The 13435-nt window shown below is 38.7% G+C and overlaps 1 protein-coding gene across 1 annotated transcript; it reads right to left on the bottom strand.

Moving 5' to 3' along the window:
* Window positions 1–6271: 6271 nt before the first annotated feature.
* Window positions 6272–9386, bottom strand: LOC139718635 (testis-expressed protein 264-like). Its single transcript, XM_071630095.1, has 3 exons — window positions 9053–9386; window positions 7760–7981; window positions 6272–7262 (listed from the first exon to the last, which is right to left on the bottom strand). The coding sequence occupies exons 1-3, from the start codon at window positions 9302–9304 to the stop codon at window positions 6966–6968; spliced, it is 771 nt and encodes a 256-aa protein (XP_071486196.1). The 5' UTR covers window positions 9305–9386; the 3' UTR covers window positions 6272–6965.
* Window positions 9387–13435: the final 4049 nt, after the last annotated feature.

Consider the following 13435-nt stretch of genomic DNA (forward strand, 5'->3'; position numbering starts at 1 on the left):
GAATTTTCTCCAGTCCATTTGCATGAGATATAAGCAATGTTGACCGTACATGTATTTATTTTGCCATCTAAGATGAATGTCTCTATTCAAGTGATGTTGAATTCCATGTAGTACGATGTCCAAGGAAGTGCTTTAGTGCATTGAAAAGATTTCTCCATTTTTGTTCTTTGTTGAAGACCTCTTTGTTCAAATGTTTATGCGTTGAAGGCTGTTAGATGACATTTAAATGGGAACCTTGTTTTAGCGAGTTGCTTCGGACCACTAAAATTAATTTTGTCTGTTACATCGGGTATCTTGTTATAGCAGGATAAAAACAACAAATACTATGTATAAAAGGAATTGGACCTGCAAAATTACCTAGTAAAGTGTACAACATATCGGATATCTTCGTAGAGCTGATCTCGTTATATGAGGTTCCACATTACTATGTTAAATGAATTGTTGGAGAAAGAGAAGCGCAGCATTCTCACAAATAAAAAGGAAACTGGACTATGATTCCAGCATAATGCATTACATGTAGTTCTATGAAGTAAACATTTTAGGGCCCAAAGAGGTGTAGATAATAGGGTTGCGTTCGAGCGCTCTAAAGCAAACCTAAGTGAACTGAACTGAAGTGTACCATACTGAACTGTGCCAGATTTGGAACATTCAAGCACTCTACGTTCAGAAAGCTTATGTCATGAGTTATTTTTAGAAGAGGTCATGCATTTTGTAGCAAGCGGGTTATTCACCTGGTGCACTTGGACTACTTACTGCTGTCCTAAACAAAGAGAATGCACTCTTTCCATCATGACATATGTGCATGTTAATGTAAAAGTGGATATTTTCGTGCAACTAATTTTTCGCGCCTCGCCGGGTAAGAAGAGTTTTGCGTGTTTTTAATCCTGCGGAATCAAGACATCACGCACAGGAGCATATAACAAGCAAAATATCCATGTGCCTTTATTTTCGTGCTAGTTTCTGGTTGCGCGAAATGCGCGAAAATTTCAACACCGCGAAAATTTCCACTTTTACAGTATTCTCACATTCGAACTTTTGGTACCCTTTTGGAGCACATCGGGAAGTGGTCCACTTTTGGCTTGATACTGCATTGGTACGGTACATTTAAGGAGTGTTTGAGAGCTCCTCTGGTGCAGGTAGGATATGTTACAGTTTGCTTTAGGAGAGCACTCAAAGGCACCTTTGGTTACCCAGTGAGGGAGCAATGGATAATGCTTAGGTAACCAATGTAATGTGTGGCAGGCTTCTATGGGAGTCCAGTGCTAACATGATATATAATGAATGAATAAATGAATATAATACATGAAAACAATGTAGGTAATGGGTAAGTACATGCAAGTCCATGCATTGGACCCTTGTCACATACTGTAAAACACGAATTCACTTCTGCCGTATTCGGGTTTACAATACAATATTACATGCACATGTACAACTTTATATGCACGTATAAAATAAAATATTTTAAAAAAAGAAAAAGAAACTTTGGGGCCGAAAAAGATTCAGTTACTAGAGTCTGTATTTCAGTATTATGAGAGAGCCCAGTGTAAAATATGGAATTACACTCCAAGGATCATAAACGTACATAATATGTTTGCACATAAGTGTTTTTGAAATTCTGTCAATGATACAGGTTTTTATGTGCCATTACAATAGTGGTCAAAATGTGTAAAGTGTAATACATATGTATGTTATGTTTAAATGTAAATACCGGTAAGCACCTGTGAATAAAGTCCAGAAAAACATGCTGTGGTACATGTGATCTGTTTCATCACACAGTCCACTGAAAGAGACATTCAACAGAAGAGAAAAGGTTCATGATGGTACATAAAGTGGGTCATCATACAGCGCATTAAATGATACATTTATTCATACCAACTATAGTCATAAGATGTGATAAGCGGCCAAATATTCACATTTTAGAATCTCTCTATAGTTAATGTCTGCAAAAGGAAAATACTGTATGCAAAATTATGCAGTTGGTCAAGGAATTAATCCTAGGAAAATTTCACAAACTCCCACAGACACACAAAAAACCATGCTTATTACATACATTTGATACTCATAAACAAACACTGATAGCACACACTATTAGCTGCCACAAGGACACTTCCACGGTACAGATAATTTCTTTCCATACAAGCCAATTTTATTGTACATGTACTTTTAAAACAATAACTGCAATAACAGGTTGAATCTTGTAACCTCCAAATAAAGAAATGCAAAGCTGATTGAACCTCATCACAAGGGGGACTGGCCTGCATGACCATAACACTATCCATGAGCCCATGTGCCAAGCTCATCATATCCTTGTAGATATTGTGTTGGTGTATTGTATCTTGAGCACAAGACTCTGATAGTGTTGAGTTCTATTATTACCATCGTTGGTCCAGCATCTACATTGTAAACTCTTGCGCAAACACATACACAAATGCAGGATTATGCTCTCATACAGTTGTACTTACATTGTACTGTATGTTAGTCGTTAAGTAACCGAACCAAATACCATACATACTAAAGAAGAATGTGCACATAAATGTACAATTATCTCCATAACAAATGTACAGGTACTAAAAATTTGGTAAAGTCTCACATTCTGGAAATTTAAAGATCAAATAAAATATGGTTAAAAAAAAAATCATATACATTTTTCAGAACACATCTATAAAGCTTGAGGAAAACTGGATGAGCTGTTCAAAAAATTCTGGTGCTGCTATTGCTGTAAAAGAAGACTACAGTAGACTCCCATTATAACAGAGACTTTGGGACCGGCAGTGTCCTTTCGTTATATCGAAATTTTATTGTAACCAAAAAAAAAAAAAAAAAATACATAGAGCGGATAATCTTGCAGCCTGAATCTTTACTTCGTTGTAACCGAAATTTCATTATAACCGTGTTCGGTATAGCGGGAGTGCACTGTACAACATTGCGCAATGTCCTGACGGACAATGGTACAATGAAAATCAAAAGAGAATTCAACATATCTTTATTTTCTAACATACTAAAATGCACTTGACTTATCTCTTTCAGAAAATGGGGGAATTATTAGCAAATCATGTCAGTATCAAGAGGGGGATTGTATACCTATCATAAAGAGTTAAATTTTGTGTGATTCTCTTCACATTTTCTTTTTATCGTCCAGGTGTGACATCACAAACTACAGCCAACCTGGCTTGAGTTGACTTATATTCTGTTGATTTTTATCCCTCATAAGTCAAATATTTTGAAGTCAAAGCTATTTCTTCAGTCCAAATACAATATAGATTCCACTTAGGCATGGTCGACTGTAAAACTATTTCATATCTTTTACTATTTCAATCTTCTCATCCAGCGATGACTTGGCCCAAGTTTTAATAATTCATAACTTTTTAACAGATGGTCTTAATCTTCCAAGACTTCACTGATGTGATCTACACATGTATACTAATATTGCCACATTCATTCAACTCATGAATATATATTTGGGTTTCATTCTCATTTCAATACTTTGCTGCTTCATTCTATGTACAGTCCCATACATGCATGTTTATACTAAAGCATATGTTCATGCAATGCATTTTGTGCATGACTGATTAAATTTAACAAGATATCAGCTTTGAAAAGGAAAATAGGCGAGTCGTAGCCTTCCTAAGTGTCAAGTTCCCCCTGTACTAATATTCAAAGAAAATTTCAGTACTGTTTTTTGCTTCATTACATCTTTTTATCTTGAATAAATTTTGCTAACACATACATGTCATGCCTCCCCTGAGATTATTTTGAGATCACAGATAATTTCATAATAACATTTGGGAAGGGGTGTTAGTTTCATAAACCTTCACATGTGTTTTCACGTTTGAGTTTTCTCTGGCTCATCATTGATTATGCCATGAAAACTGATCTTTAGTTCTTTCAACAAGATTGGAATTCCTATGTACAACAATTTGCATAAATTCAAGTACTGGAAAATCAAAATAATCAAAATGTTTCCTCCAGTCAAAACAGATACCACTGGCACCGATGGCCTGCCATACAGATTGTTTACAGGCATCAAATATACAGTGGCACACAGTTTGAGGTATGGTACTGGTCAGTTAATATCTGCCAGACACAGCATGCAACGGTCAGACCATGGATTTTCTCTCGTTTGGAGTTATACGAAAATGTTACGATTGACTGCCTTACATTTTCAGAAGAACAAACTCATTTTCTTTCTGTTTGCACACCACAGAAGCCATCAGAGCAAGATGATGGATATATTAAAAGCATGCAAAATTACTGCCTCTGTGCTGCATAACCCTCCCCCTCCCTCCAAAGTTATTTTATGGTTTTTAAAAAAATACTGCATTCACAGTGTGATATACATTAAGTAATCACATGTAACCACACGTGAAGAAATTTGAGTTCATGCATTGTCTCTTCTACCTTTGCACACACTGTCAAAGCAAACTGACACACCAATCTTCATGGCAAAAAAAAAAAAAAAAAAAAAAAAAATGTTACACAATATCTAGAACACAACTTGGGAAATATTACACTTTCACCACATGTAACATTAATACTGAAATGAAAAACAAAACAATGAAAAAATAATGCCCAGTACTGTAGCTACCTTCACTGGCTCTCAAGAACCCACATATCACCTCATTGCAGTTCAGTCACCATCAATCATCTTGTATTTCACTACAAAATTTTACATCTTGCCTCTCAAATTTCAGACTTTTAATGATTGTATTCCTGTTTGCACCACTGCATGCAGAATGACACAACAATTTTACCCACAGTGCACAAAATCTTTGTGACTCCACGTTTCTTCAAAAGGAAAACAACAGATTGGCAAAACTTTTGCAGGACTTGACATGTGGAAATTTGAATACTTGAATGTGACTGCATTATCATTTTATACAGAACCTTTTCATCACAACAGTTGGGCAAGTAAAATAGCATATTTTCTGCCCCCCCCCAAAAAAAAAAAAAGCCCAACAAAACAAATAATCATTATGAATCAAAATCCTAAAATAGGAAATTTGTACTGGTTACTCACAACAACATAAATATTACCCTGCAAGTCAATTGTGCTCTACATTGTTCCTTTACAAAAATTTTTAATAAACTTGTGCTTGACTCATGCGACATAACATGTTCCCATAGCATTCACAGAGCATTAACAGTCTACAAATTCATAACCAAGCCCCCCCCCCCCCCCCCCCCCCCCCATAATGACAAAATGATTCACAGCTTCTGCCAAATTTTGGTTGAATGCAAAATTATTCATACATAGTATTCTCAGTGGATCCTGTGTATGCCTTAAATACAACACTGGTACACACACACAAAAAAAAACCAACTAACCAACAGCAACCAATAAGTACATGGAATACCCTTATTTCCACACAAATTGAGGAAGCAATGCATTTTTTTTTTTGTTAGCACTATTCATTACATTTCCACCAATGATGGTATGACCTGTACATAGATAATGGTTCACAGGATAAACATGGTGCACCAGTCTCTTCTGATACATGTATAATAAAATGAAAATGAATTTCTCATATGTTTATGCAATCTTTCCTCTCAAGACGACTGGCAGCCTCTCTGTGTATTCAATGAAATTTGAAATGACAAAACTTCATGTTTGGCATAGACTGTTCTATCTGTCTCTCACTGACAAATACCTGCTTTCTTTGTGCTATCAAAATCTTGCAAATGTTTTCATTCAACTTGTGAATGTTATATTCATGTCAAAATCAACTGAAATTAGGAGGACTTTGACAATATTACTTTCTTTGTATTGGAAAAAGAGAGAGGAAATGTCAAAAGTAACAGCTTCATTTGCACGAATACAGTGCAACAGAAGATCAGTATTGCAAATTTTACTTTTCATGAAAAGTTGACGGGAGTCTTTCTCATCCTTGGGACATTCTCACTTGGTATGCAGCAGAAATGAGCCATATATCACAAAAGACTTTCCATGCCGGACAAGGTGATATACTGTATGCACGCTGTTTTACTACGCACTCCCGACATGCACATATTTTCCCTAACCTTGGACTTATAACATAGTATCACATACATGTATATCACACAAGAACATGGAAAACATATCTTGTGACAATTCAGGAGACTCACAACTCTGTATGGTCACTGCAAAGTAAGTGTGGAGAGATCAATTAGTGTAAACATGAATATTTCCATGCGATTATTATTATATATATATATATATTTTTTTTTTTTTTTTTTTTTTTTTTTGTTGCACTGAGCGGCTCAACAACATAATTGCAGGTTCTTGAATTTCCACTGTGCAATTGTCAACCCATTCAAAATGTGCAGATAAAATTGTGAAGATATTTTCACAGGTTTTAGAATTCAAGCTTGCCAGAAGTAATGCAAAATACGCAATTTTAAGTCAATGTACTGCAACAATGTCTGCACTTACAGTACTTAGTATCTCCTTTCAGTCAACACCGTTGTGAAGACATTATCTATGAAAACAGCAAGGAATTCTGCTGCTTGTGATATAGACATTTCCAGGAATACTCGGCATGTCAGTGTGCATGTAGCATGAAGAAATCATTGTCAGATTTGTAACTTTCTTGCCAGCCACAAAGAAGACTTGCCACATCGTTGTTGAGAAGGTACATGTAAGGTTGAAATGATTGCATTACAATTGCACCAATTAAGTGTGGGATTTGCAACAATTCATAATGATTCACCAGAATCTTGGTGATCTGGAACTAAAATACTTAGTAGTGGTGTTTTATCTCATAAAAGCTCTCTATGTATCTGGGCATATTTCATGTTCTATGTCTCCCACAGTTAATGGGAGGTACAATCAATGTGTTGGTCATACAACTGGATAGGCATGTGTTAACAACTTTATCCTACTTTGCACTGCCTTATTTGGCCTCCTCCGTTTGGCTGCTGCCATTGATCAGAGTCATGAATCCACAAGAACTGGTAGGAATGAAATTCTATTGTTCAGCCACGTCGCGTCACATTTGGAGCGATTCCCCCTCCAACTCCCCCTGCATACTGAGTTCCTCGAACGAGCTCTCACTGCCGCTGCTGCCCTCGCTACCTGAGGAACTCACGGTGGTGTCCTGCGACATAGATTCCTCATTGACTGTGATGTCGCCCTCGTGTGTCTGGTCGGCTGGCGAGGATGTCTCATCCTTTGCCTTCTTTGCTTCCTCTACATAAAAGTCTTCTTGCTTGGACAAGGGGAGCATGTACTGGATCTCATCTCCAGAGTAGATTTCTATAGCTGGATGGGCGCAGAGCTTTCTTTCCTGTGATCCAAAAAAAAAGGGGGGGGGGAAGGCAACACAATAGGTATAGGGTACATGATAATCACTAGTACACTCAAAAGTAGGGCAACTAACCTTTGGAAATATTATAAGCTGATTTTTCTTTCTCATCACGACACAATTCCTAATTAAATTTTTGATTGGTTTTCACACAGAAAAAAAGACGGTCCAAGCTGTAATTTAACATCTAGACCATTACTGTCAGATAGTTTCCAGCAGTTTTGTACACTGTCCCTTGCAACAATATTTACAAGACTTTTTTTATGAAATCAACTCACTGAACTATCACTACCCATATCATTTCTGCCATTTATCATCTCTACGGTAAGGAACTTTAACAAACTTTGTCTCTTAACAAAGTAATTCCTATTCCTTATTGTATTCTTATTGTTAAGTATGAGTTAAAGCAGTTATGAAATGGTTTAGCACATGCATCCAATCTATGCGAAAGTGAAATGATATATTATCCACAGTTTTACCTCTATGTACTCTCCAAGCTTGGGCCATACTTTGGACGTCGCAATGTAAATGGAAAGCGCCCATATGTAGGGAAACGATGTAGTGACTGCATGGTCCACTGCAGGGAAACTTGCAACCTTGTAGTTCTTCGCTAGAAGCTTGACCTCAGATTCTTTGTCAACCTCAGAGTCGCCTTCGGCAAGAATGGCACCGACTATGTAGCGTAGTTCAGCTGATGCCACCTTAAAGGACAATGTAAAAAAAAAACTTTCAATTCATCTCTGTGCTGTGCTTTGCAACACGTACATGTACATAGTTCTTCCTAAAACTCGAAAATCTTCAGCTGACTTCTACCATTATTTCAATCGCGAAATGTAGAAACTTGAAAAGGGAATAAGTTTGTAAGACTCTACCGTAGTTATGGGTAAACTCGACCTTTCGGGTAGCCTCGGCCACTTGTATTCATATAATGAGAGCTGCACTAATGGCCGAGTTCACCCATATATATACTGTTTCAGACTTTTTTTTAATCATAAAGACAACTTACTTTTCCATATGCAAGTAGGTATCTAGACCATCATGACTAATTCGACTGCAATTTTCCCAGTCTTTCTTTGAATTTCACAGACGGATTTCCTAATCCTAGCTTTTGTCAATTTTTTTTTTTTCTGTTGCGAATTGCACACATTGTTGATTGCTGTCCCTAGGTGCCAGTATTAATATTCCAGCCTATCATAGACCCTCTAGGCTCTAGACTCTATACCGGTATCATTGTACAACACCCATTTTGCAGACCTTCCGCAGGGAGGCAACAATCCATGCGAATTATGTGGATAGCATTGCCATCACACTCCAAAATGTGGCAAACTCTTCTTACAAAATCTAGCTAGGAAAATTATAGTAACGTTTTTCGTTAGGTGGTCTGATACATCATGGGTTTTTGCGAAATTCAAAAAATCTTTGAATACAAGCACAGTTCAAGCAAAGCTCCGATCTCCTCCTCCATCCGCCTATGGATAAACCTATCGTTTTACTTTCTTTTAATTATTTTTTTTTTTACTCTTTCTCTCTCTCTCCCCCTCTCTCTTCTTGCGCCTCTTCTCCATTGGTAACCGCAGCAGCGACCCCATACGGACAAATACGTACCCCGCGACGGGGTTACTCCATTGGAATCTGTTCTAACTCTCTAACGTTTGATAGACATCTAACAATTTTAGATTCTATTACTTGAAAAGTGTATGAATAAGAAACACCCCTAATGTTTATTATGATTGTCATGAATTATGCTTATTATCCACTTCAGCTAAAGTTACCTTCCTGGGATCATCATAGTAAATTCCAATGGTACGGACGTTCGGCGCTAAACAGACGATTTCTGTGAACACAGCACCACATTCGCTGTACGGTCCCTTTGCGTATTTGTAAGCGACCCGCACATTTCCAATGTGTGGTTTGCCCGATTTCACTTCCACTTTCTCAAATAAACCTGTGTAGACGACAAGTAGAGCAACCGTCAAAATGAGCGCAACTAGAAGACCAATTATTCCTAACACAAGTGGATCCATTTTGCAACACAATTGTTTCGCCTTGAATCTACGCTTTTCAACTTTTTCAGGAACAGCCTAGCGACACATATCATATCGAACAAAACAGCTGACACTGCGCTGGCACTGTACGTACGACGACGAAGTGCACAATGTGCACAATAATCAAAACATCAACATCCATCGAAGGAGCGATGGTGCGGATAACCATTTTAGTCCGCATTGAAAGAATGCACTTTGTCGGATTCCGGTTTCAATTCGGATTGCAATCTGATTGTACCGCATATGCGTCCACGCTTTGAAGGCTTTACGAGTTTATGAATCCAAAGTTTGTTTGTTTGTTTTTTTCTCATTTAACTTTTCAATATCTTGAAATTAAACTCAATCCCAAATTCATCTGACAGATATTATGTCCGTTCATTCTTGGACAGTTCAGATCAAGTGCTAGTAGTGTTCGCTGTTATTTTTCTGTGTTTTTTTAATCTAAATTTGCTGTTGCTTTCGATCTGTCACCTTTTGTTTCGTTCACTCTGAGGGCTAGGCCTATTCAGGGCCTGTACGCCATTACCTTTGCTATTAAATCAAATTGTTGAGGATTTCCGGTGAAATATCACCAAGCAAAACTGAGAAAAAACTAAGGGAAAATAATTGTGGAAGCCTACATTTCCCACAAACTTAGCTTGGTCACCTAATTCATGTTCCTCTCTCTGGTTTTATACAGCTACACTTTATGTTCGCATGACTGCAGTCATGGCATCTATAACTTTTTTTTTTTTTTTTTTGCATGTATGCCTACGCAACAAACAACAGAAAATAAAGCTATCTAATGTATAGGGTCTATAGAGCGTGTGACCACGATGTATATTAGACCTAAATTTTTATTGCTTAAAATATTCGATAGTTCTCTAAACATGAAAACAGGCCATGATTGCAGCTAAACAGTTGGCACACGATCGTGTATCACTGTGTTTGTCGCAATCTTACTCGAGTCATATAGAGTGACTTGACTCACAAGATTGGATACTACATGACACTTATGTAAGAAAGTAGTACTGAAAGTACTTGTTGCATTATTTTTATGTTTTTGGAAAGTTAATGAAATAGTCTATATCAAGTGTTAGAGAAAGTATCATAGAGAATACAGGGGCGGATCGAGGGATTCCGTAATAGAACATGGGATGACATGGAAAAATCAGCCTAGTTTTTGAGTTTCGTAGTCCGTATTTAGGCTCCACCTGAAAATGTGTCTTTTGGGGTAATTTTGGGCGCTGAATCCAAATATCAATGTTGGAAAGTCAGCAACATGCACGTTCTAATGATATTAAGTGCTTAATTACGCTATAGGAGGCGCCTCCGTCAAAAGGGGGTGCAGAAAGATTTTGCAGAAATCCCTATTCGATTTGGTTAAGCGGTCACAGAGAAATGTGGATTGTTGCAAAGCATGTCATGAATCGGATTCTCCCAAGTTTAGCATTTCGATGATTTTGTGTGTGAATAAATAGACAGAACTTGGACAGAAGAGATTCCTGACATCCTCTACAAAATTCCGTATTTCTCTTTGACCACTGAAGCAAATCGAGTGGGGTTTTCTGTAAGATGTGGGCAATGAGTTATAGTTTCATACAATCAATTTGTATGTAGATTGTACTTTTTTTTTTTTTTAGGTTGTAACTTTTTTGGGACATACTGTATACAATGGGAGACTACATAGACGGAGCCGTAAGATATCACACACACAAACACACACACACACACACAACACACACATATATATATATATATATATATATATATATATATATATATATATACAAACACACACACACACACGCACACACACACACACACACACACATAGGTCCTACATACAGACAAAGGAATACGATGATCATCATCTTTAATACTGGGAGTGTTTCAAGTTCTCAGTATCTGACAATTTTAGCAAAATCCTCGGTTTTGATTGGCTGAGATGTTCTGGTCACTGACTGCTATTTATGGTTATTGTCAGAGACTGACAACTTGTCATCGCTGACAACTTTTATGAAACGGTACCCTGGGCCGAAATGCTATCAATTTGTTTTCGCTATGTACCAAATCATGTCACCGCACAAACATTAACATTTGGGCCTCACCGACATGACGCGTGATTAATGGAGAGGGAAAGGGGAAACTGAAAAGATAGTTACGTTCATAAAGGCCGCGTCACACCTTTCCGGGCAAGCCTTGCGTGCGACTTGCGAAGAACAATTTTTACTACCCGGAGGTCCCCGAAGATGAACTGCACACGACAGTACCTAGCACGTATCTCACCCGTAATCGCTCGGAGGTGCGCAAGCGCAAATCTTTTTACCTGTAACCATTTCATTTCATTTCATTTCATTTATTTGATTTCCGACAACATATTCATGCACAAAATAACACAACATCAATACAATGTCGTAACAAAGAAAAATACATGAAGTTAACAATAATACGCATGAAAAAAAGCAAGAGAATATTGAATCAAAACTAAAGTTGCAGGAAATGGAGGAGACATGCTAAAAAGCTAAGCTTGTATTTTGCAGTCTCCTCGTGGACAAAAAGACTAAATAACATCGAAAGGCTTGTTTTCAGGCCCTGTCACCATGTCACCATGTTTTCAGGCCCTGTCACCATGTTTTCAGGCCCTGTCACATCTTTCCGGACAAGCTACTCGGGCTTGTTGCGTGTATAGGGATTTTCCAGCATACCGAATAATTTCTGAGGGCGGACAGGATCTGGGCGAGTCAGTGCATATGTGTCCTACTTGCTGGACGCGTTCTACTTAAATTCGACTTGCGGGTATCCTGTGTGACCTTTGTGCCAGTCGCGTGGGGGCTGACAACTCAGTGAAAGAATTCCTCTGAAATAATGGCAGAAGTCCCACAGAATGTCATTATCTTGGCTGCATACGGGGACTGCGAAGTACCTGCGTGTAGTTGCCTACGAGGTGCTGCCACTAAGGGCCTCCTATATACTGGCGTTCTGTATGGACCTCTCCGGGCATCCCCGCAACTCACCCGGAAAATGTTTTGGTCATGCTCAAAACTTGGCTGCGGTTAAATCGGACTTGCGTGCGCACCTCCGGTCAACTACAGGCGAGATACGCGCTGGGTACTGTTAGGTGCGGACCAACTGCGGAGAGCTCCGGGTAGCAAATTTGTTTCCCCGCAAGTCAAGCCGCAAAACTTCCCCAGATAACGTATGACAAGGCCTTGAGCATGCTCAAAACTTGATCCGAGTAAGTCGTGGGGATTCGCTCGCAGAGGTACACGCAGAACACCAGTAGGAGACCCTTACCGGCAGCACCTCTCAGGCAACTCCAACGCAGGTACTTCTCAGTACCTGTAAGTCGCTCGTAACAGAAAACGGATCGGTTTCAAAGCTCTCAGGCTGGTCATACGGAATACACACGAGTAGAAGGTAAGTAGCACGCGTCTAGCAGGTAAGAAACAAGTGCGAAACTCGCAAACATTCTTGGCCGCCTGCGGAAAATCCCTCCTCGCAACAAGCCCGAGTATAGCATGCCCGGAAAGGTGTGACACGGCCTTAACTCGAATGGCGTTCATGGTCGCAAAAGAATCAAGAAAATGAGTCATGAACCATCTTAAAAAAAATAAAAAAAATCAAAAAAAAATCGCATTTTTGTTAAGACCCGTGAGTAACAACCATTTGGCCGGGAGACACTCATGATGTGTCATGATGTGTATCACAGTGAGTTACATGAGCAGGACAGGTTATAATAGGCGGGCGCAATGCAAGCTACTAGTATCTTTGAGTTGTACTGTAAAACATCCTACTTTGTGTAATCAAAATATTAAAAGTATGAAGGCGTGCACAATTGAGCACTAGGGACTTTCCCGATTTCAGAGATGGGCGGGCCCGAAGTACAATGTACTAGTAACTGTTCCCACGTTTGATGTGAAATCACACAGAGCGCAGATTCGTTTCCCGTTGAGTCCATACTTCGTACTATTAAAGCAAATGACGTACATGTACTACAGTAACTCGGGGGGGGGGGGGGGGGGGGGTCGTGCTAAGTGTTTGGGAGTTCTGTTTTGCACATAGAGTTGGATTACCGCTCGATGGTTCTGCACCATCGCGTGTATTTACATGTATAACAATGACACCAGC

Source organism: Diadema antillarum, unplaced genomic scaffold (assembly GCF_040938485.1).
Source record: "Diadema antillarum isolate AM-2024a unplaced genomic scaffold, OU_Dant_1.0 scf00000098, whole genome shotgun sequence".
NCBI classification, from domain to species: Eukaryota; Metazoa; Echinodermata; class Echinoidea; order Diadematoida; family Diadematidae; genus Diadema; species Diadema antillarum.